General features: G+C 45.6%; 1 protein-coding gene across 3 annotated transcripts in view; it reads left to right on the top strand.

Moving 5' to 3' along the window:
• The window catches only part of LOC120526342 (putative helicase MOV-10), a 166381-nt gene that overhangs the window by 63842 nt on the left and 79690 nt on the right, over positions 1 to 22849 (top strand). For all 3 annotated transcript variants that reach the window (XR_005633117.1, XM_039749497.1, XM_039749496.1), the window contains 6 exons: positions 8 to 257; positions 4552 to 4692; positions 11262 to 11424; positions 12036 to 12190; positions 12508 to 12678; positions 18489 to 18636. Coding sequence is in view for 2 of the 3 variants with exons in the window: in XM_039749497.1 (XP_039605431.1) it covers positions 8 to 257; positions 4552 to 4692; positions 11262 to 11424; positions 12036 to 12190; positions 12508 to 12678; positions 18489 to 18636 (1028 nt within the window). In the remaining variant the exon portion in view is untranslated. The remainder of the gene's footprint in view (positions 1 to 7; positions 258 to 4551; positions 4693 to 11261; positions 11425 to 12035; positions 12191 to 12507; positions 12679 to 18488; positions 18637 to 22849) is intronic.

The raw sequence follows: 22849 nt of genomic DNA, 5'->3' as shown, positions 1-22849 counted from the left end.
GTTTCATATGGCTCCTATGAGATCCAAGTTAACTTTTCTTCAAACTTCTATGGCTACTACCCCATCACTGTGGTCTTCGAGTTCAGCTCCTCCTCCAGCGGGACTGAGGAGACCTTCTATCTCGTCCGCTGGATCGCAGGGATCGGCCGTAGCCAACTTGCTAAGGAGCTGGCCCCCAAAGCCCCGTATCGACCATACCAAGAGGTGACCCGCAAGCCGCTCACATTCACCCTGGAGGATGGCGTGCCACCCGAGAGGTAAGAGAGCTGCATCTGTGTCTCTATAATGACTGGTGTGTTCAGTAATAATCCCTGATAATATCTGAGGCAATGCACAGTCACTGCGTGTTTTTTGCAAAGAAGTGCGTCTTTTTCCGAGAGGGTCTTGCAAATCGGTTCCGCACTTGTAGTTGTGAGCTGAGCGATTCTCAGATGTCCTGCCCTGTAAACAATTTGAAGTTGGCATGTAGCTGGCATTCATGTTTTGTTGATTAGGTTGCATCTATCTGCACTCCTCTGTATGCCATCGGTACTCAGTCATAGCGGACGTTAATCACGTGAGACACTTTGAAATGCAATCTCAACAGGGCTATGAGATCAAACTTCACTATTCGATGTTGTAATCACAAGGGGGCGCCACTGAGCCCCAAACCTTAGACACCATGTCACCCAACACAGCCTCAGGTTTAAAAACAGTAGATTTGAATTTTCGTGAGCCTCCTTTCTAGTGTACACTGCCACAAATGTCACAATACAAATATGTCCTCCAAGTGAGTTTCGTTCGCTGCGTCTCCACTCTGACTCCTTTGGCTCCTTTTCATGGTATCGCTTCACTGCATGAGCATTTTCAGGTCACATGGAGACCAGTGTTGCTCTTTCCTGGCAGCGCCCTCTGGCGGCACCAAATGACCCCGACAGGGTTCCATGCAACCCTGCCGGGTGTCCTAATTGGGATTAGCCAAGAGGTGTATGAACTGCTCCTGGTATCGACCTTTACCCAGTCCATACCTTACTCCTCGATCACAGCCGGGCTGAAGATTACAAGACATTCTGGCCAGGTTGTGTTTCCATTCTTGCAGTCCTTCCATTATGTCAGTCACCATCCTGGCCAGGATGCCCACCCGTCCTCCATGGCCCTTGCAGAGTACAATTCGAATTTGTTTGAAAAAGGTCTTCCTCGAAGACAAAGGCTGATGTTCAATTGGTTTTCGCATTGTGTTACTCCAGACATGCTTTTCAAAGCTGTGAAATTTTGTAGCCGTCCGCTAGGGCTGCCCTTTGTTTCCGATTCCATTCATAACTTTTATGGACAGAATTTCTAGGGGCAGCCAGGGTGTTGAGGGGGTCCGGTTTGGTGGGCTCAGGATTGGGTCACTGCTTTTTGCAGATGATGTTGTCCTGTTTGCTTCATCAGGCCACAATCTTCAGCTCTCTCTGGATTGGTTCGCAGCAGGGATGGGAATCAGCACCTCCAAATCTGAGACCATGGTCCTCAGCCAGAAAAGGGTGGAGTGCCCTCTCAGTGTTAAGAGCGAGATCCTGCCCCAAGTGGAGGAGTTCAAGTATCTCGGGGTCTTGTTCACGAGTGAGGGAAGAATGAAGTGTGAGATCGACAGGAGGATCAGTGCGGCGTCCACAGTGATGCGGACTCTGCATCGGTCTGTCGTGGTGAAAAAGGAGCTGAGCCGCAAGGCAGAGCTCTCCATTTACTGGTCGATCTATGTTCCTACCCTCACCTATGGTCATGAGCTGTGGGTAGTGACCGAAAGAAAGAGATTGCGAATACAAGCGGCTGAAATGAGTTTCCTTCACAGGGTGTCTGGGTTTTCCCTTAAAGATAGGGTGAGAAGATTGGTCATCCGGGAGGAGCTCAGAGTAGAGCTGCTGCTCCTCCGCATCGAGAGGAGTCAAATGAGGTGGCTCGGGCATCTGATCATGGTGCCTCCTGGACGCCTCCCTGGTGAGGTTTTCTGGGCACGTCCAACCGGGAGAAGGTGCAGGGAAAGACCCAGGACACGCTGGAGGGACTATGTCTCCCGGCTGGCCTGGGAACACCTCGGGATTCCCCCGGAAGAGCTAGTAGAAGTGGCCAGGGAGAGGGAAGTCTGGGCATCTCTGCTCAAGCTGCTGCCCCCGCGACCCGATCTCGGATAAGCAGAAGAGGATGGATGGATGAAATTGTGCAGATCAGCCTTTTCATAAGTTGGTTGTCTTCATTAGTAACTATTAAACACCCACATTGGCTGACCACATAGTCTGAGACAGTTTTATCTGTCCCACTTCTCCGCTTTTTGATTAATAGATGTGGTTGTCTGAGTGAAGGAGGCTCAAAGAAACAGGAAGATTTTGGGGTGCCAACACGGCCCTCCACGTTTACTGATCAGGTCCAAACAAGAACCACGCTCAATGGCGTGAGGAAATACAACAAAAGTAAATGCCACGTAGTTGAGTGGTGTCTATGCGTTGGGTCTTTTGCCTTTGCCTTTTGCTCCTTCTGTCAGGACATCTCCATGATCAATGGCGCCTTCTTCTAAGCAGACGTCACATTTGATGCTCCAGGACCAGAAGGGGTGGGGTCAGTACCAGTCAACTGGGAGGTTTGAGAAGGCTGTGGAGGAAGAAAATGGCAAGGCCATTAGCGGCAGTGCCCACTCTCGGCCCAGGATGGTATCACACAACTGGGAAGAGCTTGGCTGGTGATCCTCAGACATGTATATGAGACACAGAGCCTTTTTTTGCTAAACACGTCTCTGATCCTGGTCCTAAAACGCTCCTAAACCTGTGAGCACTAACTTTTGTTTAATGCGAAAACAATCCTCATTAATGCACATGAAAAATAATGGTCGGAATTCTGTTTGTTAATTATTATAATGATTAAAAATCTTTACTTTATAAGGCCTCTTCAGTGTCACCGATGCACATTTAGCTACCTCCACCAACACCTTGGTGTTTTATTCTACATTTATTACTAGACATGGTACCTGTTAGACATCTAATAAAATAATTAAAAAATATTTGCTATCTCTTGCCCGATGTGCACCTTCAGTGACTTTCCTCGGTATTCGTGTGTGGCTGGACGTCTCCTCTTAGTACACCATGGTGAAATGATCCTGGAGGGGATTTTTCATGATGGCATCCAGTTTTGCTACCATCCTCATTTCCACCACAGTTTCCAGTATGTCCAGGGTTCACCCTGTGATGGAGCAGGCTTTCCTGCTACGTTTGTTCAGGCCTTGCCTGTCTTTTGAGCTCACGTTGCTTCCCCAGGAGACTGCGGGGTTGAACACCACACTGGCTACTATGGACTGGTGGAAAATTTCCAGCAGCTTGCTGCAACATCAAATGTCCCGAGTCTCTTTTGGAGGTCCAGTCTGCTCCGACTCTTGTCCAGCACTACTGTGTTGTCACATCAGTCCAGTTTGTTGTTCATGTGAACCCCAAGGTCCTCTGCACCACATCCATGTCCTCTCTGTGAATGATGACTGATCTCGGAGGCTTCTTGGCACGCTGGAAGTCCAACACCAGCTCTTTTGTCTTGATCATCTTGACTTTCAAGTTGTTCTCCCTGCACCACAAGATGAAGTCGACCACAAACTTCCCGTACTCTGACTCATCTTCATTATTAATGCAGCCTATGATGGAGGAGTCATCTGAAACTTTCTGCAGATGGCAAGTGCGGGTATTATGCTGGAGGTCTGTTGTTTCTGGGTGGACAGGAAGGAAGATACTACAGCTCCCTGAGGTGCTCCTGTATTACACACCACCATTTCTGACACACAATCCCTCAGTCTCACAAATTACTGTCTCTTGGTCAGGTAGTCCATGATGTAGGAGATTTTGGGCGCATCTCTCGCTTTTTCCCCAGTGGATGAGGCAGAAATGGTGTTAAAGCTAATATTAAGAAACTTGATGCTGACTGTGGTGCCGACTTTGTCCAAGTGGGAGTAGATACTGTGGACCCTGTAAATCAGCTCGTCCTCCACACCTACCTATCTGTGCCTGATAGGCAAGGGTTGTAGTGCTTTCAAGACCAGCCTCTCAAAGGTCTACATGATGTACAAAGTTTTTGGGATCACTTGAATGCTCTTTCTTTGGCACTGGCACCACACAGGATGCTGTCCACAGCTGGGGAACCTTCTGTCAATTTGGGGGGGGGAAGCGAGATCAGGTGCTGGAGGACTCCACCGATTTCTTATTTTTATTTTTTTCTCATCACTCTGGGGCCGATTCCATCTGTTTCCCCAGATCAGCAGACACACACAGTCCAGGAAGTGGAAGGGGACTGCAGACCACAGATTTGATTCTCATTGTAGGGGAAGGCCGTGCAGGGTAGAGAATGGCAGTTGTGATTTCAGAATCTCCTCAACTTGTAGACAGAGAGGCTAACTGTGATGGGGAAGGGCTGGACCTGTTGAAGAATGACTTTATTCTCTCGGGACAGTAACTACACCACCTTTAGGGTCTTCAGAGGTCAATTCACAGCACTGTCCTGCCAAAGTGTGATTGCAATTTAAAGAAATCTCTGATGTCATTTGTGTTTCCCCCTTTCCAGAAATGCACCTGATGGCTTGAAACTGGTTGTCTCTTTAGCAGACTACAAATACTCTGATACATTAAAGAAGTTAGTGACTCATGGTCTGGAAAATCGCAATCCTGTGAAATCAGATCTTCAGGATGAAATGGCAAAAGTGAGGTGAGCACCTGCTTCTATGTCTTAGTTCAGAAAAATGGCTACTTGTACTTGCTAGATTGTGCTGAAGGACTTTTAGACCCTGTTTTGTCTTGGCAGAGTAATATGTTTTGCTCTACTTTCCCCTTTTGTATTATTAATATGTAGCCTTTGTCAGAATGCCTCAAATCTCCCAGACTTACCACTGTTTATAAGGTATTGTACCATAGAACTTCTCCCCAACTTCCTTCCTACATCTATAACCTCAGGCAATTAGGTGTAGTAAAAGACAAGCAGGGGTTAAGTTACAATTTAAACAATGTATTATTGAGAATATTCATAAATAATAACGATATGCAAATTACATTTGAATATTGGCAACCATACAACCTGACAAATGGTGATGTGTAGTTTCAGGCGGCACACAGACTTGTTTAACAAGTCATCATCTTCTTCTTTTGACTGCTCCCTTTAGGGGTCGCCACAGCAGATGTCTTCTTCCATATCTTTCTGTCCTCTCCATCTTGCTCTGTCACACCCATCACCTGCATGTCCTCTCTCACCACATCCATAAACCTTCGCTTAGGCCTTCCTCTTCTCCTTTTCCCTGGCAGCTCTATCCTTAGCACCCTTCTCCCAGTATACCCATCATCTCTCCTCTGCACATGTCCAAACCAACGCAGTCTCGCCTCTCTGACTTTGTCTTCCAACTTGAGCCGACCCTCTAATGTCCTCATTTCTAATCCTATCCATCCTCGTCACACCTAATGCAAATCTTAGCATCTTTAACTCTGCCACCTCCAGCTCAGGAAGGTATTTAACAAGTAGCCTACAAGAAAAAATTGAAGGACACAAATAAAAGAGTGGTCCACATCTTTTCTCAGAAAACAAAAATGTCAAATGTAAGTGTCACAATCCATTTGTCTCATTTTACAGAATTAGAACCAGAATTCAAACCACTGAGCAGGTTGGCAGAGCACAGAGTGAAAAACCACTAATAATTAGAAGCGTGTTTAGATTTAAAAGTGTAGGGTGATGCTGAAAGGAATATTGGTGTCCTCTGTGGTCTTGTGCTCCTTCAGCGCTGAGATACTGCAGCACAAAAAGAGAAGAATGAAACCAGGGGGCGCTGTTGAGCCTGGTTAGCTATGCCTGGCGAGTGTGGGCAGCTGCTGAGTAAAAGCTATTGTGGTTGAGGAAGGAACTGCAAGGCATGACTGGAAAATGTTGGGGCGCCAAACCCCGTCGTCCCCATTTAATTTGAAATGGATAGAAAAACTCCTTGAAAAATATGACGACTATGTGCACTAAAATACCGAGGTGGAATTATAAAAGAAAGGTGCCATCAGGCTTGGGAAGATTGCTGCATGCAGAGAAGGAACTCCATCCTGTCATTAGGTCTGTAGAAGTCTGACCACCCCACTTCCAGCGGGATTTATAGGTCGAGGGCCAGAAGGGGCCTACACTGGGCATCTTCTCCAAGCTGCGGATGGAACAAGAGAGGAGAAAGTTGGTGCCAGCACTCCATCTCGACCCTGAGCATATCTCAGATGAGCCTGAAGAGTGGTCCGCACATGCATGACACTGTGAAAATGCTGACCGGTATGTTGAGGCTACAAGAGACAGCACAGAAGTATAGTCAGTTCTTGTTATCCACCAGGGTTACGTTCCCAAAAAACGAAAACGTGGATACTGAAGCGTTGATCCTGTAGTGGTGGTAACCGCTACGATTCACCACGTTTATGGTGATATGTTAATTACGGATTGCACATCAACCCAAAACTGCCTTCAGACCCCTTCCAGTGGCGCCGAAAGATAAATATATAAAATATTATAAAATATTATTATCCAAAAATTACCCATAGAAAAATGTAATTAATGATTTATATGCAAATCACACAAACTCTCCAGACATGTGCCAAATCCGAAACTGCACACCTCCACTTCCAACACATACAGTACACAAATAAAAATCGTTGGACCCAAAATATGCCGCAACGTCCACTCAGTTTAGTCTCTTTAGAAGATAAAATGTCTCCCAATGTTTCAATTCTTCTGACATGACATCCCAGAATAAAAATGATAAATTGCTCACTCAGATCTCGATCCTTTCAACTGTCCAGTCCACTTCCTTCAGTGTATCGGGATTTCTTCGAGGTGTGGCCACCACCAAACTGTATAGGACTTTGGTGCTTAACAAGGAACAGCCTCTCTCCTGGCTTCTCCGCAGTAAAGCTCGGGACGTTTTTCTTCTTCTCTTCCTGTCGTTTCGTTCTCTCTCCTTTTTTTTTTTAACAGTACAGGTGCATCTCAATAAAAGTTCATTTAAAAAAGAGGGGCGAGAATCCACTTCCTTAATTTTAATGCTTATACTAAAATGTTGTTGATTAGATCCTGCCAGGTTTTGAAAAAGTGTTGCACAGATCCTCTACAGGTGCATCTCAATAAATTAGAATACAGAGCATCCAGAAAGTATTCACAGCGCATCACTTTTTCCACATTTTGTTATGCTACAGCCTTATTCCAAAATGGATTAAATTCTTTTTTTTCCTCAGAATTCTACACACAACATCCCATAATGATAATGTGAAAAAAGTTTACTCGAGGTTTTTGCAAATTTATTAAAAATAAAAAAACTGAGAAATCCCATGTCCATAAGTATTCACAGCCTTTGCTCAATACTTTGTCAATGCACCTTTGGCAGCAATTCCAGCCTCAAGTCTTTTTGAATATGATGCCACAAGCTTGGCACACCTATCCTTGGCCAGTTTCGCCCATTCCTCTTTGCAGCACCTCTCAAGCTCCATCAGGTTGGATGGGAAGCGTCGGTGCACAGCCATGTTAAGATCTCTCCAGAGATGTTCAATCGGATTCAAGTCTGGGCTCTGGCTGGGCCACTCAAGGACATTCACAGAGTTGTCCTGAAGCCACTCCTTTGATATCTTGGCTGTGTACTTAGGGTCGTTGTCCTGCTGAAAGATGAACCGTCGCCCCAGTCTGAGGTCAAGAGCGCTCTGGAGCAGGTTTTCATCCAGGATGTCTCTGTACATTGCTGCAGTCATCTTTCCCTTTATCCTGACTAGTCTCCCAGTTCCATCCCCACAGCATGATGCTGCCACCACCATGCTTCACTGTAGGGATGGTACTGGCCTGGTGATGAGCAGTGCCTGGTTTCCTCCAAACGTGACACCTGGCATTCACACCAAAGAGTTCAATCTTTGTCTCATCAGACCAGAGGATTTTGTTTCTCATGGTCTGAGAGTCCTTCGGGTGCCTTTTGGCAAACTCCAGATGGGCTGCCATGTGCCTTTTACTAAGGAGTGGCTTCCGTCTGGCCACTCTACCATACAGGCCTGATTGGTGGATTGCTGCAGAGATGGTTGTCCTTCTGGAAGGTTCACCACTCTCCACAGAGGACCTTTGGAGCTCTGACAGAGTGACCATCGTGTTCTTGGTCACTTCTCTGACTAAGGCCCTTCTCCCCCGATCACTCAGTTTAGATGGCTGGCCAGCTCTAGGAAGAGTCCTGGTGGTTTCGAACTTCTTCCACTTACGGATGATGGAGGCCACTGTGCTCATTGGGACCTTCAAAGCAGCAGAAATTTTCTGTAACCTTCCCCAGATTTGTGCCTCGAGACAATCCTGTCTCGGAGGTCTACAGACAATTCCTTTGACTTCATGCTTGGTTTGTGCTCTGACATGAACTGTCAACTGTGGGACCTTCTATAGACAGGTGTGTGTCTTTCCAAATCATGTCCAATCAACTGAATTTACCACACGTGGACTCCAATGAAGCTGCAGAAACATCTCAAGGATGATCAGGGGAAACAGGATGCACCGGAGCTCAATTTGGAGCTTCATGGCAAAGGCTGGGAATACTTATGGACATGTGCTTTCTCAATTTTTTTATTTTTAATAAATTTACAAAAATCTCAAGTAAACTTTATTCACGTTGTCATTATGGGGTGTTGTGTGTAGAATTCTGAGGAAAAAAATGAATTTAATCTATTTTGGAATAAGGCTGTAACATAACAAAATGTGGAAAAAGTGATGCGCTGGGAATACTTTCTGGATGCACTGTATCATCGAAAAGTTCATTTATTTCAGTAATTCAATTCAAAAAGTGAGATTCCTATATTCTATCGATTCATTACACACAGAGTGATATATTTCAAGTGTTTCTTTCTTTCCATTTTGCTGATTATGGCTTACAGGTAATGAAAACCCAAAATTCAGTATCTCAGTAAATTAGAAGATTGTGAGTAAGTCCATATTGTAGACTCCTGGTGTCCCACTCCACTCAGCTAATTAACCCAAAACACCTGCAAAAGGGTCCTGAGCCTTGAAATGGTCTCTCTATCTGGTTCAGTAGGCCACACAATCAGACTGCTGACTTGACGGTTGTTCAGAAGACAGTCATTGAGACCCTCCACAAGGAGGACAAGCCACAAAAGGTCACTGCTAAAGATGCTAGCTGTTCACAGAGTGCTGTATCCAAGAAAATGAATGGAAAGTTGAGTGAAAGGAAAAATATATGACAGCAGAAAAAGGTGTACAAGCAACAGGGATAACCACAGCTTTGAGAGGATTGGGAAGAATTTGGGGGGGATTCCCAAGGTGTGGACTGCGGCTGGAGTCAGAGCTTCAAGAGCCACCACACACAGACGTGTCCGGGACGTGGGCTACAACTGTCACAGCATTCCTTGTGTCGGGCCACTCCTGAACCAGAGACAACGTCAGAAGAGTCTTACCTGGGCTAAGGAGGAAAACAGACTGCACTGTTAACAGCTCAGTGGTCCAAAGTCGTCTTTTCAGATGAAAGTCAATTTGGAAATTGCGGTCCCAGAGTCTGGAGGAAGAGTGGAGACGCACAGATTCCAAGTTGCTTGAGGGTCTGGTGTGAAGTTTCCACAGTCAGTGATGATTTGAGAAGCCATGTCATCTGCTGGTGTTGGTCCACTGTGTTTTATCAAGTCCAAAGTCAGCGCAGCCAGACGTCTACCAGGACATTTTAGAGCACTTCATGCTTCCCTCTGCTGACAAGCTTTATGGAGATGCTGATTTCGCTTTCCAGCAGGACTTGGCACCTGCCCACACTGCCACAAGTACCAATACCTACAGTAGTTAAATGACAATGGTGGGTATCACTGTGCTTGATTGGCCAGCAAACTCGCCTGACCTAAACCCCATAGAGAGGAAGAGGAAGAGGAAGATGAGAGACACCAGAGCCAACAGTGCAGATGAGCTGAAGGCTCCTGGGCTTCCATAATACCTCAGCAGTGCCACAGGCTGATCACCTCCATGCCAGTCATTCATGCAAAAGGTGCCCTGACCAGGTATTGAGGGCACACATGGACAGACTTCTCAGTAGGCCAATATTTCTGTATTAATTTTTTTTATTGGTCTTATGTAATGTTCTGATTTTCTGAGATACTGAATTGTGAGTTTTCATTACCTGTACGCCAAAATGTAATAAATCTATAGACTTATAGGAGTTTCACTTTTTGAAATGAATTACTGAAATAAATTAACTTTTCGATGATATTCTAATTTATTGAGACGCACCTGTATATCCACATCTGTTTCCATGGCATCCTCCTGGAAGTCCCAGCGACAGACCCATCGCTCACAAAGGTCCTCCCTATTTATGTACAAGGTGCAGCAGAAATAACTCCCACATTTCGAAAAATCACTGTGGGGTCCCCAAAGCAGGTAGAGAGGGTGCGGTCCGTTCCGTTAGGTACGGTACATAATAAAGTTTTCAGTCGTCACCATGCCGTGGTCGGGTGAGCATCGAGGCTTTTTTCAAAAATGGCAAGTCTGTAGCTGCGACACAGAGGGTGTTTCGCACACGGTTCGGTTTACGTGCTAATGAAAGTGTTCCAGACCGGAAAATGATTTTGCTGTGGGTTCAAAGAGTAAGGGCAACAGGATCTGCACTGAGGAGAAAACCACCCGGACGTCCCAAAAATGTGAGAACACCCGAAAACATCGCTGCAGTGAGGGCTTCGACTGAGCTGTCTCCAACGCGTTCAGCACCTCAGCTCTTCGGATTTCGGAAAGAACTGTGAGGCGAATTTTGCATACTGATGATATAATTTTTAAAATTTAAAGTAAAAAAACTTTTATATCTACATTTGAGAAATAAAAAGTTTTTGGTGATACCTCGTAGTATTTTTTTTCAAACCCCCTTTGAAATGTGGGAGTTATTTCTGCCGCACCCTGTATATCCAACCCGCCTATCTTACAGTAGAAGTGCTCAGACAGAGACAGGGGGGGCACAAACCAGCAAATAAATATATGTGGCAGCGCTACAATCCTATGGGGAAAAATAGAGTGAGGTTCAAATGGGGAAGGATACATTGACGCTGTGCCCCACGAGGGTTAGTAATGAACCTTCCACAGGTACCAAATTTATGATCTTATTTTATCCACTAGATGGCATCAGAATGCGGTCCCGAGTGCCATTCGGGCTTTACTCTGTAAAGCGGATTATCATGTCACCCCATGTCTGACTCGGGAATAACCATAATTACGAAATTCAGAGCCCAAATAATGACCTTTAACCTGAGACTTTTTATGCCTTTGTGCAGGGAGCTGCTTAATGCCACCTTAACCATGGAAAATTATGGAGCGCGCTTCCAGCTCCTCCTGCACCTAGAAGAGATCCAGATGGAGGTGGACATCCGGAAGTACGACATGAGGAACGCCCCAATGGTGCGAGATAGATGGAAAAAGAATTTACTCGTTCTTAATGTGAGTACATTTTGTTAAATTATCTCTTCACTGTATGTCTTTAACCGATCCCAGAATGCATGGGTTCATGACTCCGATAGTGTGGCGTGGTGGGATAAGACTTTAAACTGCTCAGGTGTTGGGTTCACATCCTGCTGCTAATGCTGTGTGTTGTCAAATTTTCAGATTCTTATTCCGTTGTTACAGTTGTGCTTGACAGTTTGTGAACCCTTTAGAATTTTCTGTATTTCTGCACAAATATGACCTAAAACATCATCAGATTGTCACTCAAGTCCTAAAAGTAGATAAAGAGAAACCAGTTAAACAAATGAGACAAAAATATTATACTTGGTCATTTATTTATTGAGGAAAATGATCGAAAATTACATATCTGTGAGTGGCAAAAGTATGTGAACCTCACGGATGATCAGTTAGTTTGAAGGTGAAATTCGAGTCCGGTGTTTTCAATCAATGGGCATTGATGAACATTAGCCAATGTGAGAGAGGCCTTCAGTTGCTTAGACGTTACCCTGGGGTCCTTTGTGACCTCGCCGACGAAGCAGGCATGGGACAGGAATCCTGAGACATGCAGCTCTCTGAACGCATAGAATAACGTTGGCTTTTTCTTCCAGGTCCCCGGCGTGGCTGAACACAGACCATCAGTCCTCAGAGGAGACCACCTGCTGGCGAGCCTGAGTGAGGAGAGCAAGTTTGAAGTCCTCACTCAGTACAAGGGTTATGTGCACACAGTGGAACTGGAAAAGGTCAAACTGGGCTTCTCACAGAAGTAAGAGTCGGTGGGCTTGCAATGCCTAGTGTTAGCCTGACTATGTAATCCTAGAAGACGAGAACATCTCCAGCTGTTTGGTCAACTGCTTGTGTATTTGGGGGCAAAACGTGGTAGGGGATTACAAAATACATTGTGTGGAGATGTTCTCCACATGTGAGTTGGGACAGCTGCCTGCTGGGTATCTAAATAGTCCATGTTAAGACGCTGCTGGAGGACTTATGGCTTCCAGTACGCAATGCTAATCCGATTTGGAAAAGAGGTGGCAGGTGGTAATGAGTGCTTTGTTCCCAATTCTTACTTTCTGCTATTCCTAGACTCCTGAATAAATTTGTGGACAACATGAAGTTCGACGTGACCTTCACCTTCAACAGGCTGCCTCTCAGGCTACAGCACAGGACAGTTTCAAGTGCCAGGGGGCTCAATCTCCGTGATGTCCTCATGCCGTCCGTCTCCTACTCCCAGGGGAACAAAATTGGAAAGCTCAGGTGAGGCTGTTCGTTCTTAAGGGTGATGTCTGTGGACGGATTTTCTGACTCGTCGTCTGCTTCTTCCTCTTCCTCTTTTTCCCACGTCTCTGTAGGGTCAATGTGCTGGATCAGCCTTCTCTATAAGAGCTCGGCCCAGCACCTCCTTCACAGTCAGGCCCTTTTCCTTCAGATCTTCTTTTCCTTTATCCGCCCACCTCTGCTTTAACCGTCCTTCACTTTCTCCTCTCCTGTTCTTCCATGCCCATCCCTCTTCTGCCCACGTATTCCTTGTCTCTCTTCCTCATCACGTGTCCATACCACTTCAATCTCCTTTCCTGGACTTTCTTAGCTGTCTCTCCCAATTTTGTTGTACCCTCTGATGTTCTCATTTATTATTCTGTAACTCCTCACATCCATCTCCACATTCTGCCACATCCACCTCCTTCTCCTGCGGTTCCCCTTTTGCTGCCCACTTCTCCACTCTGTTCTGGGCTTGTTTATCTTCCCAGTATTCCCAGTAAATAACCTCTGATCCTTCTCCTGATTCCATTCTTGTTTAAACACTGCTGCCCCCCAGTAGAGCCCACATAAAGATGACATCTGGACATTCTGTTGTTTTACGCCACCTTGGACAGGCCATCCTGATGAATGAATGGGACCTCCATGTCACCTTAGTGTTGCAATTCACATTTATATTTGAATATTTTTAATTTTTTCTTGGGCTTTTCTAAAGCTTTAAAAATGACTTGCACATTTTTTTTTGGGGGGTTACAGTAATCCCTCCTCGATCGTGGGGGTTGCGTTCCAGAACCCCAGCGATGAAAAATCCGAAGTAGAAACCATATGTTTGTGTAGTTATTTTTATATATTTTAAGCCCTTATAAACTCTCCCACACTGTTAACATTATTAGAGCCCTCTAGACATGAAATAACACCCTTTAGTCAAAAGTTTAAACTGTGCTCCATGACAAGACAGAGATGACAGTTAATACTCACAATTAAATGAATGCAAACATATCTTCCTCTTCAAAGGAGCGCCGTCAGGAGCAGAGAATGTCAGAGAGAGAGAGCGATTAAAGCAAACAAATTAAAAAATCAATACGTGTGCTTTTAAGTTTGCCGAGGCATTTTTTAGAGGAGCGTCAGTATCTTCTAAGCAAACAGCCTCTGTGCAAACAGCACCTCTGCTCACAGCCCTCCGTCAGGTGCAGAGAATGTCAGAGAGGGTGAGATAGAGAGACAAGCAAACAATCAAGCACCGCGCGGGAAGCATATCTTAAAGCATTGAGGAGTTTTAGTTAATATGTAATACATGCTCTGATTGGGTAGCTTCTAAGACATCCGTCAATAGCGTCCCTTGTATGAAATCAACTGGGCAAACAAACTGAGGAAGCGTGTAGCATAAATTAAAAGACCCATTGTCTGCAGAAATCCGCGAACCAGCGAAAAATCCGTGATATATATTTAGAGGTGCTTACATTAAAAATCCGCGATAGAGTGAAGCCGCGAAAGTCGAAGCACGATATAGAGAGGGATTACTGTATTTCATTTACAGAATATATTTTTGTTTCTGTTTACATTTGGAGACTTCATTTAAAATTTTTTATCATTATTTTCAACATTATTTTGTTTTTCAAATATGCGCCAGTATTTTGAGGACTTTGCATCGCTCGTTACATTGTTAATGCGACCCACAATGCCACTGGGACAGCGCGGTGACATCATTGGCGTGACTATTTAGGTATGCAAGATGGAGGTTTTCTTGCAGACTACAATTTATTTTTGCGAATTTTTAGGGTCAAAGTTTTGCTCAGTTCTTTGAGTTTCATTATTGGGTTTGGCGTTCCTCTCTTTTTTAATTTCTGGTTTTGATCGTTGCCGTGTTATTCTTGACCTCAACATTTCACCTGGTCCATCCTGAAAAAAAACTTTTCTGGGTCATCCACCTGCATGTCTCTGAGTTTACCCCTTAAGAGTGATGGCTGGATGGCAGTGAAGGCACTGGAGAAATGAAAAAACGTCAACCCCATGTCCAGGTGAGAATAAGCCTTGTGGAGCAGATGGATAATCGTATCCTCCACCCCAATCTTTGTCCAATAGGCAAACTGTGGTGGGTCCAGGTGGTCTGCCACAAGAGGAGTCATATAGTCGAGGACCAGCCTCTCAAAGGTCTTATGATGTGAGAGGTAAATACCGCTGGTCTGTGGTCATCAGGTAAAGAGGCGCCTACCGTCATTGGTACAGGAACAGTGCAGGGTGTTCTCCACAGCAGTGGCACCTCATAGACGATTGATGTATTGCCTTGGTGTTCCCTCAGTTTCTGACACTTTGAAGTAAAAGCATATTTGAGTAAGCTGACTGACCTGCTTAGTATCCTTTGGTGACATGTCCTTTATGAAGACCTGTTGAGGAGGTGGGCACTAAAGGGGGACTAGAATTGACAGGACAAATAAAGATTGATCTGTCTGTCTGTTTTATAGTGCTTCATTTATCTATCTATCTATCTATCTATCTATCTATCTATCTATCTATCTATCTATCTATCTATCTATTGTGGTAGATAGGGGGCGCTCTCGCTCCCTTGAACCCCTGTTCAGGACTCCAGACACCAGGTAAAAGTCCTCAAATCGACTTTATTAAATCTCCACAGTGTACAAAACACCTTCTCCTCCACTATACTCATTAAATTACTAATCACAATCAATAAACCGATTCTCCAGCTCCCAGACGCGTTGCCACCCTTTCACCCAGCTCAGCTCGCCTCTCTGGGAGCTCCCGTAGTCCTTTTATATTCCCTGACCCGGAAGTGTTCCAATCCCCAGTCCATGTGACTCTCAATCACTTCCGGGTCAGATACAAGTTCTTTTCTTCACCGCGGAAGCACGTCATTCCTCTTGTCCACATGTGCTTCCGGGGCATAGGGAAAATATCCATTATTCCTCCCTGCAGCGTCCCCTAGTGGCCCCCAAGGCATCCAGCAGGGCTGTGCATAACAACTACATTGTCCATGATGCCCTGCTGGTCTTCTGGGGACCTCCATGCTGCAAGGAGGGCTCCACCTGGCGGCTTGAGGGTATTGGCCGGGCTAAACGGGCGGGCCATCCACCACAGTATTCCCCTCCCAGTGACGAATTATCATTCGGAGCGGCCTACCCCGAGAGGGAAGTGTTTCTCCAAGAGGACATTCTGGTTCAGCCTTGACTAATCTTTGCATCTTGATCCCTGGAGAATCTAGGGGGAATATTATTCCAATTCGATATCTTGTCCCCCTCTCACCAAGGACAATATCGCCAAATGTGGCCCAACCTTCGGCACCCATAGCGCTGCCTCCGTCCTCCTGGTATTTTCCCCCTGTGGAACTGAAAACAAGGGGGAAACGTTAGGGCCGCCCCTTCTCTTGCTGGGAAAGAAACCCCTGCCGCCTCTCCTTTTCCTTTCTTGTCAGGAGACCCCTGTTTTACTTTAGAAGTCTCCTGTTTCATCTGGGGCTTACCCACAGTCTGAGTCTCTCTATGAGATAAAGAGAGACTCTTCACTGTCTGCACCCCTTTAGTTTTAAAGTTGACCGGTATCGGCGTCTTTAGGACCGCCTCGCTCCGGGAGCCAGCACTATCTAGCTGCCCCGGCTCGATCGATCCTTCCTCCGTCCAGTCTGTCATCGTTGCAATCTCGTTTGTAGGGTACGCAGTGTATTGGCACCCGCTACTTATTAAACGCGGGCCCAGATCACACCGCGTCCCTCTATTATATACGATACGGGTCTCGCTTACCTGTATCACCGCATCATTCATCTCGGGAGGCTCCCCACCAAATCGCCGCACGTAAGCCCTCACCTTCTCTAACGGCTCTTTGGCTGCTGCTCCCAACTCCTCAATAATATGTTCAATGGTCTTCAGGACCTGCAAGAAACTATTAACGGGCTCGACTAACCGTTCGAGTTCCCGTAAGTTAATATTATTTACTTCGGCCGGCAGGAGACTTGCTTCCTTGTTCATCTTACCTGCCGACTGGGAGCCAATGAGCATGTCCGCTTCTGGCACGTGCTCTGATGGGTCTCGCGGAGGCTTCTGGGATTTGGAGTTTTCTGAGGGTCAGGCTGCCTTCTTTGGCGAACTGCGGTCTGTCTTTAATATCTTTGTGACATCCCGATCAGCCATTTCCTGACCCTCCTTACCTTCTCGTGGGGTGAGCGGTGACTCGCTCGCCTCCCCCTACCCCTTCGGAATGTCCGAGTCCGTTCCTTCGGGCTCGAAGGCGCAAACAGCGGGACGCAGACCTCCTCCTTTCCAGCAAGCATCGGGTTTGTTGTCGTGTTTCTCTCTTTGGCTACCGTCATGCGGAAGTCATCTCCTAGGCGCTCTGGCTTCGACAGGAGCAGGCCGTCGTCTTCGGGGCAGTCTCCTTTTTCCCTCAGAGCCTCCAGGTGATCATCTCCGAGGTAAATGCATGGGACAAAGTGAGTAATAATAAATGGATTGTTATTAACATTCCCGGACGGCACGGTGGCGCGGTGGTAGCGTTGCTGCCTCGCAGTTAGGAGACCCGGTTTCGCTTCACGGGTCCTCCCTGCGTGGAGTTTGAATGTTATCCCCGTATCTGCGTGGGTTTCCTGCGGGCGCTCCGGTTTCCTCCCACAATCCAAAGACGTGCAGGTTAGGTGGATTGGCGATTCTAAATTGGCCCTAGTGTGTGCTTGGTGTGTGGGTGTGTGTCCTGCGGTGGGTTGGCAGCCTGCCCTGGATTGGTTCCTGCCTTGTGCCCTGTGTTGGCTGGGATTGGCTCCAGCAGACCCCCGTGACCCTGTATTCGGATTCAGCGGGTTAGAAAATGGATGGATGGATTAACATTCCCGGCACATACCTCAGAGCGATCGTTGAATCCTGGCAGTTTCTCCGGACTTATAAGGCCGCTCCTTGACTCCTCCCGAGCATCGGCCATTGCACCTAAGGCGCTCCCGCTGGCGTTGTCGCTCTGTTTGCCCTTCCTCTTCCCCATTGTGGACTCGGAAGTTTCGGGTTTTGGCGATGCTGTGGTGATTCGTGACTCCGTAGTCTTCTCGGGGTTCACTACCCACAGAAATTTTTGATTCAGGTCCTCCGCTATAGATGCTGGAGTATCCTGCCGGCTACGCCACTGTGGTAGATAGGGGGTGCTCTTGCTCCCTTGAACCCCTGTCCAGGACTCCAGACACCAGGTAAAAGTCCTCAAATCGACTTTATTAAATCTCCACAGTGTACAAAACACCCTCTCCTCCACTATACTCATTAAATTACTAATCACAATCAATAAACCAATCCTACAGCTCCCAGACGCATTGCCACCCTTCCACCCAGCTCAGCTCGCCGTCTGGGAGCTCCCGTAGTCCTTTTATATTCCCTGACCCGGAAGTGTTCCAATCCCCAGTCCATGTGACTCTCAATCACTTCCGGGTCAGATACAAGTTCTTTTCTTCACCCCGGAAGAACATCATTCCTCTTGTCCACATGTGCTTCCGGGGCGTAGGGAAAATATCCATTATTCCTCCCTGCAGCGGCCCCCAAGGCATCCAGCAGGGCTGTGCATAACAACTACATTGTCCATGATGCCCTGCTGGTCTTCTGGGGACCTCCATGCTGCAAGGAAGGCTCCACCTGGCGGCTTGGGGGTATTGGCCGGGATAAACAGCTGGCCATCCACCGCAGTATTCCCCTCCCAGCAACAAATTATCATTCAAGAGGGAAGTCTATCTATCTATCTATCTATCCCACCTCCCTCATCTCAGTTCAGAAATGTTCATTCCTGCACAAGACACAACTTCAGCTCATTTCTTTATTCTTTTCTTTTTTAAGCCTCTATGACAAGAATCTGGAGAAGAACCCCGAGCAGGTGACAGCAGTGAACGCCATTGTGTCCGGCACGTCCAGACCTGCTCCTTATCTGGTGTTTGGACCTCCTGGAACTGGCAAGACCGTCACCATTGTGGAGGCAATCAAGCAGGTTGGTGAAGGGAGTTAGAAAGTTGTGGCTTTATTTTGTCTTGGCGGTGCGACGTGCCGATTGGCTCAGCCATCTTGAGCTTATTTGCACAGCCACAGATACTGATGGCAGTTGGTATTTTAATGAAGATCCAGAAGGAAAGACATCAGCTGTTTTTAAATTAGTTTTGTAAATATTTTATAACCTACTTTTTTTTCCTCCATTTGTGGTGATCTTGCGCTTCTTTCAGGGGTTTTTGTGTTCTCAGTTGTGAGGTTTATTTTTTGATTAGTCGATTTACCTTCCTGTGACTTGTATTATTCTTTTGTAACCTTCTGGCTATATATATATTTATATATACTTTGCTTTGCAAAACTTCATGGTGAGATTTTTTAATAATGCCCCCAAAATTGATCAACAAATGAATTTCATTGTTAAAGCCTGTTTTTATCAGCTGAGGGGATTAGCTAAAGTCAAGTCATTTCTCTCTGTAGATGACACTAATGCATGTGTTTGTCTCTTCTTGGCTTGACTATTGTATTGCAACTCTTTATACATTTTGGTTGATCAGTCATCCGTTGCTCTTCTTCATATATATATATACAGTGGTGTGAAAAACTATTTGCCCCCTTCCTGATTTCTTATTCTTTTGCATGTTTGTCACACAAAATGTTTCTGATCATCAAACACATTTAACCATTAGTCAAATATAACACAAGTAAACACAAAATGCAGTTTTTAAATGATGGTTTTTATTATTAAGGGAGAAAAAAAATCCAAACCTACATGGCCCTGTGTGAAAAAGTAATTGCCCCCTTGTTAAAAATCACCTAACTGTGGTGTATCACACCTGAGTTCAATTTCGTAGCCACCCCAGGCCTGATTACTGCCACACCTGTTTCAATCAAGAAATCACTTAAATAGGAGCTGCCTGACACAGAGAAGTAGACCAAAAGCACCTCAAAAGCTAGACATCATGCCAAGATCCAAAGAAATTCAGGAACAAATGAGAACAGAAGTCATTGAGATCTATCAGTCTGGTAAAGGTTATAAAGCCATTTCTAAAGCTTTGGGACTCCAGCGAACCACAGTGAGAGCCATTATCCACAAATGGCAAAAACATGGAACAGTGGTGAACCTTCCCAGGAGTGGCGGCCGACCAAAATTACCCCAAGGCGCAGAGGCGACTCATCCGAGAGGTCACAAAGACCCCAGGACAACGTCTAAAGAACTGCAGGCCTCACTTGCCTCAATTAAGGTCAGTGTTCACGACTCCACCATAAGAAAGAGACTGAGCAAAAACGGCCTGCATGGCAGATTTCCAAGACGCAAACCACTGTTAAGCAAAAGAACATTAGGGCTCGTCTCAATTTGCTAAGAAACATCTCAATGATTGCCAAGACTTTTGGGAAAATACCTTGTGGACTGATGAGACAAAAGTTGAACTTTTTGAAGGCAAATGTCCCGTTACATCTGGCGTAAAAGGAACACAGCATTTCAGAAAAGAACATCATACCAACAGTAAAATATGGTGGTGGTAGTGTGATGGTCTGGGGTTGTTTTGCTGCTTCAGGACCTGGAAGGCTTGCTGTGATAGATGGAACCATGAATTCTACTGTCTACCAAAAAATCCTGAAGGAGAATGTCCGGCCATCTGTTCATCAACTCAAGCTGAAGCGATCTTGGGTGCTGCAACAGGACAATGACCCAAAACACACCAGCAAATCCACCTCTGAATGGCTGAAGAAAAACAAAATGAAGACTTTGGAGTGGCCTAGTCAAAGTCCTGACCTGAATCCAATTGAGATGCTATGGCATGACCTTAAAAGGCGGTTCATGCTAGAAAACCCTCAAATAAAGCTGAATTACAACAATTCTGCAAAGATGAGTGGGCCAAAATTCCTCCAGAGCGCTGTAAAGACTCATTGCAAGTTATCGCAAGCGCTTGATTGCAGTTATTGCTGCTAAGGGTGGCCCAACCAGTTATTAGGTTCAGGGGCAATTACTTTTTCACACAGGGCCATGTAGGTTTGGATTTTTTCTCCCTAAATAATAAAACCATCATTTAAAAACTGCATTTTGTGTTTACTTGTGTTATATTTGACTAATGGTTAAATGTGTTTGATGATCAGAAACATTTTGTGTGACAAACATGCAAAAGAATAAGAAATCAGGAAGGGGCAAATAGTTTTTCACACCACTGTATATATATATATATATATATATATTTTTTGCAGCTGGAGATTGATCCACAAAGGGAGAAAATGAGTCACATATCATAAAGTAGTTTTTATTCCTGAGCTTTCATCCCCTGCCAGGGGCCTTTATCAGAGGATAGTCATTAGACATATAAGAATCAAAGGCAATAAAGGCAATACAGTGATCCCTCGCTATATATCGCTTCGACTTTCGCGGCTTCACTCCATCACGGATTTTAAATGTAAGCATTTCTAAATATATGTCACGGATTTTTTGCTCGTTCGTGGATTTCTGCGGACAGTGGGTCTTTTAATTTATGGTACACGCTTCCTCAGTTTGTTTGCCCAGTTGATTTCATACAAGGGACGCTATTGGCGGATGGCTTTGAAGCTAACCAATCAGAGCACGTATTACGTATTAAATAAAACTCCTCAATGATATACGATATGTTTCCCGTGTGATGCTTCGCACATTTCAAAGCTCTAACAGCCCATATTGATTTTTCATTGTTTGCTTTTCTTTGTCTCTCTCACTGTCTCTGACATTCTCTGAAGGAAGGGGTGTGAGCAGAGGGGCTGTTTGCTTAGAAGATACGGACGCCCCTCTAAAAATGCTGAAAGACTACCTTCACATTGATCCCTTCATTGCTTTGTATACTTAAAAGCCCAACAGCCCGTATTGATTTTTGATTGTTTGCTTTTCTCTCTCTCTCTGACATTCACTGCTCCTGACGCGCACCTTGAAGAGGAAGATATGTTAGCATTCTTTTAATTGTATTGGTTGTAAAGTTTTATTCATTATGAACATGTTCTTCTTAAGTTTGCATATGCTGGATTTCTGTCCTGTGGTGGGCTGGCGCCCTGCCCGGGGTTTCTTTCCTGCCTTGTGCCATGTGTTGGCTGGGATTGGCTCCAGCAGACCCCCGTGGTTAATGGATGGATGGATGGATTTATGTCCAAGTGTCTGTTGATGGTGTTTTCGTTGATAGCCAAGATTCCGCCAGCTCTCTGGCACTTTTAGTACTCGCCTTAAATCTTACTTGTACATTGTCCCAGTTGAATGTATGTCCTGTTGATTTTGTGTGTGATCGTGAGTTCTTTCTTCTGACGGCGTTGCGATTCTTTTCGATGTTTGTCCAATGTATACCGCTGGGCAAGAACTGCATGGAATGCTGTAAACTTCGTTTCGTGTTTCTACTGTCGATTTCTTGTTTTTACCATTAAAGTGGACCGTGCGCTGTGGGTTTGTGTGCTATTCTAACACCTGACTTGGCCAGGATGCGCGCTGCACCTTCAGACACCTTGTGGTGATAAGGGAGTGAGTGCCAGGCGGGGTGGGGGTTCTGATTCAAGTCGATTGTTTACTGAGTTTTTTAGCGTCTTCTGTGTAGGCTTCGATTAATGAATGTTTTTGAGTATCCGTTTGAAGTGAAAAGACGGAAGAGATAGCATCTTTAATTCGTTTTTGTCTCCTTCGTATTACAATGGGTGTGGACTCTTCTGAATAGAGTTTTAACACAGCTCCTAATCACACTGACTTAGTCACGTAATTTTTGCTGTATATTACCTTTAATTCTTGTACGTCTAATGACTATCCTCTGATGAAGGCCCCTGGCAGAGGCTGAAAGCTCAGGAATAAAAACTACTTTATGATACGTGATTCATTTTCTGCCTTTGTGGATCTCCAGCTGCAAATATGCAAACTGTATCACAGACCTTCTCTTCCATATATATATATATATATACAAGTAGTCCCCAGGTTACAGACATCCAACCTACGACTTATGAACGAGGCCACAGCTGCAACGCTTGCACCTCAGTAACTGCCACTCTGTCATCTATGGCCTGGAAACGCTGCAAGCGGTGGCTGGGGAGGGGGGCGATTTCGCTGCTCGCGCAGTGTAGTGTCCCTCGGGCGGCAAGTGGTGACCTGTGGTCCATAGCCACCAGAGCCACAGCTATCGCTCGTGTGCAGGACGATGGTTCGCTGCCCACCCACTATGCCGCCGCAGCTACTTCTCCTCACTGGATGCAGG

The sequence above is a fragment of the Polypterus senegalus genome, chromosome 3 (assembly GCF_016835505.1).
Source record: "Polypterus senegalus isolate Bchr_013 chromosome 3, ASM1683550v1, whole genome shotgun sequence".
NCBI lineage: Eukaryota > Metazoa > Chordata > Cladistia > Polypteriformes > Polypteridae > Polypterus > Polypterus senegalus.
This window is presented reverse-complemented; position numbering and strand designations above follow the sequence as displayed.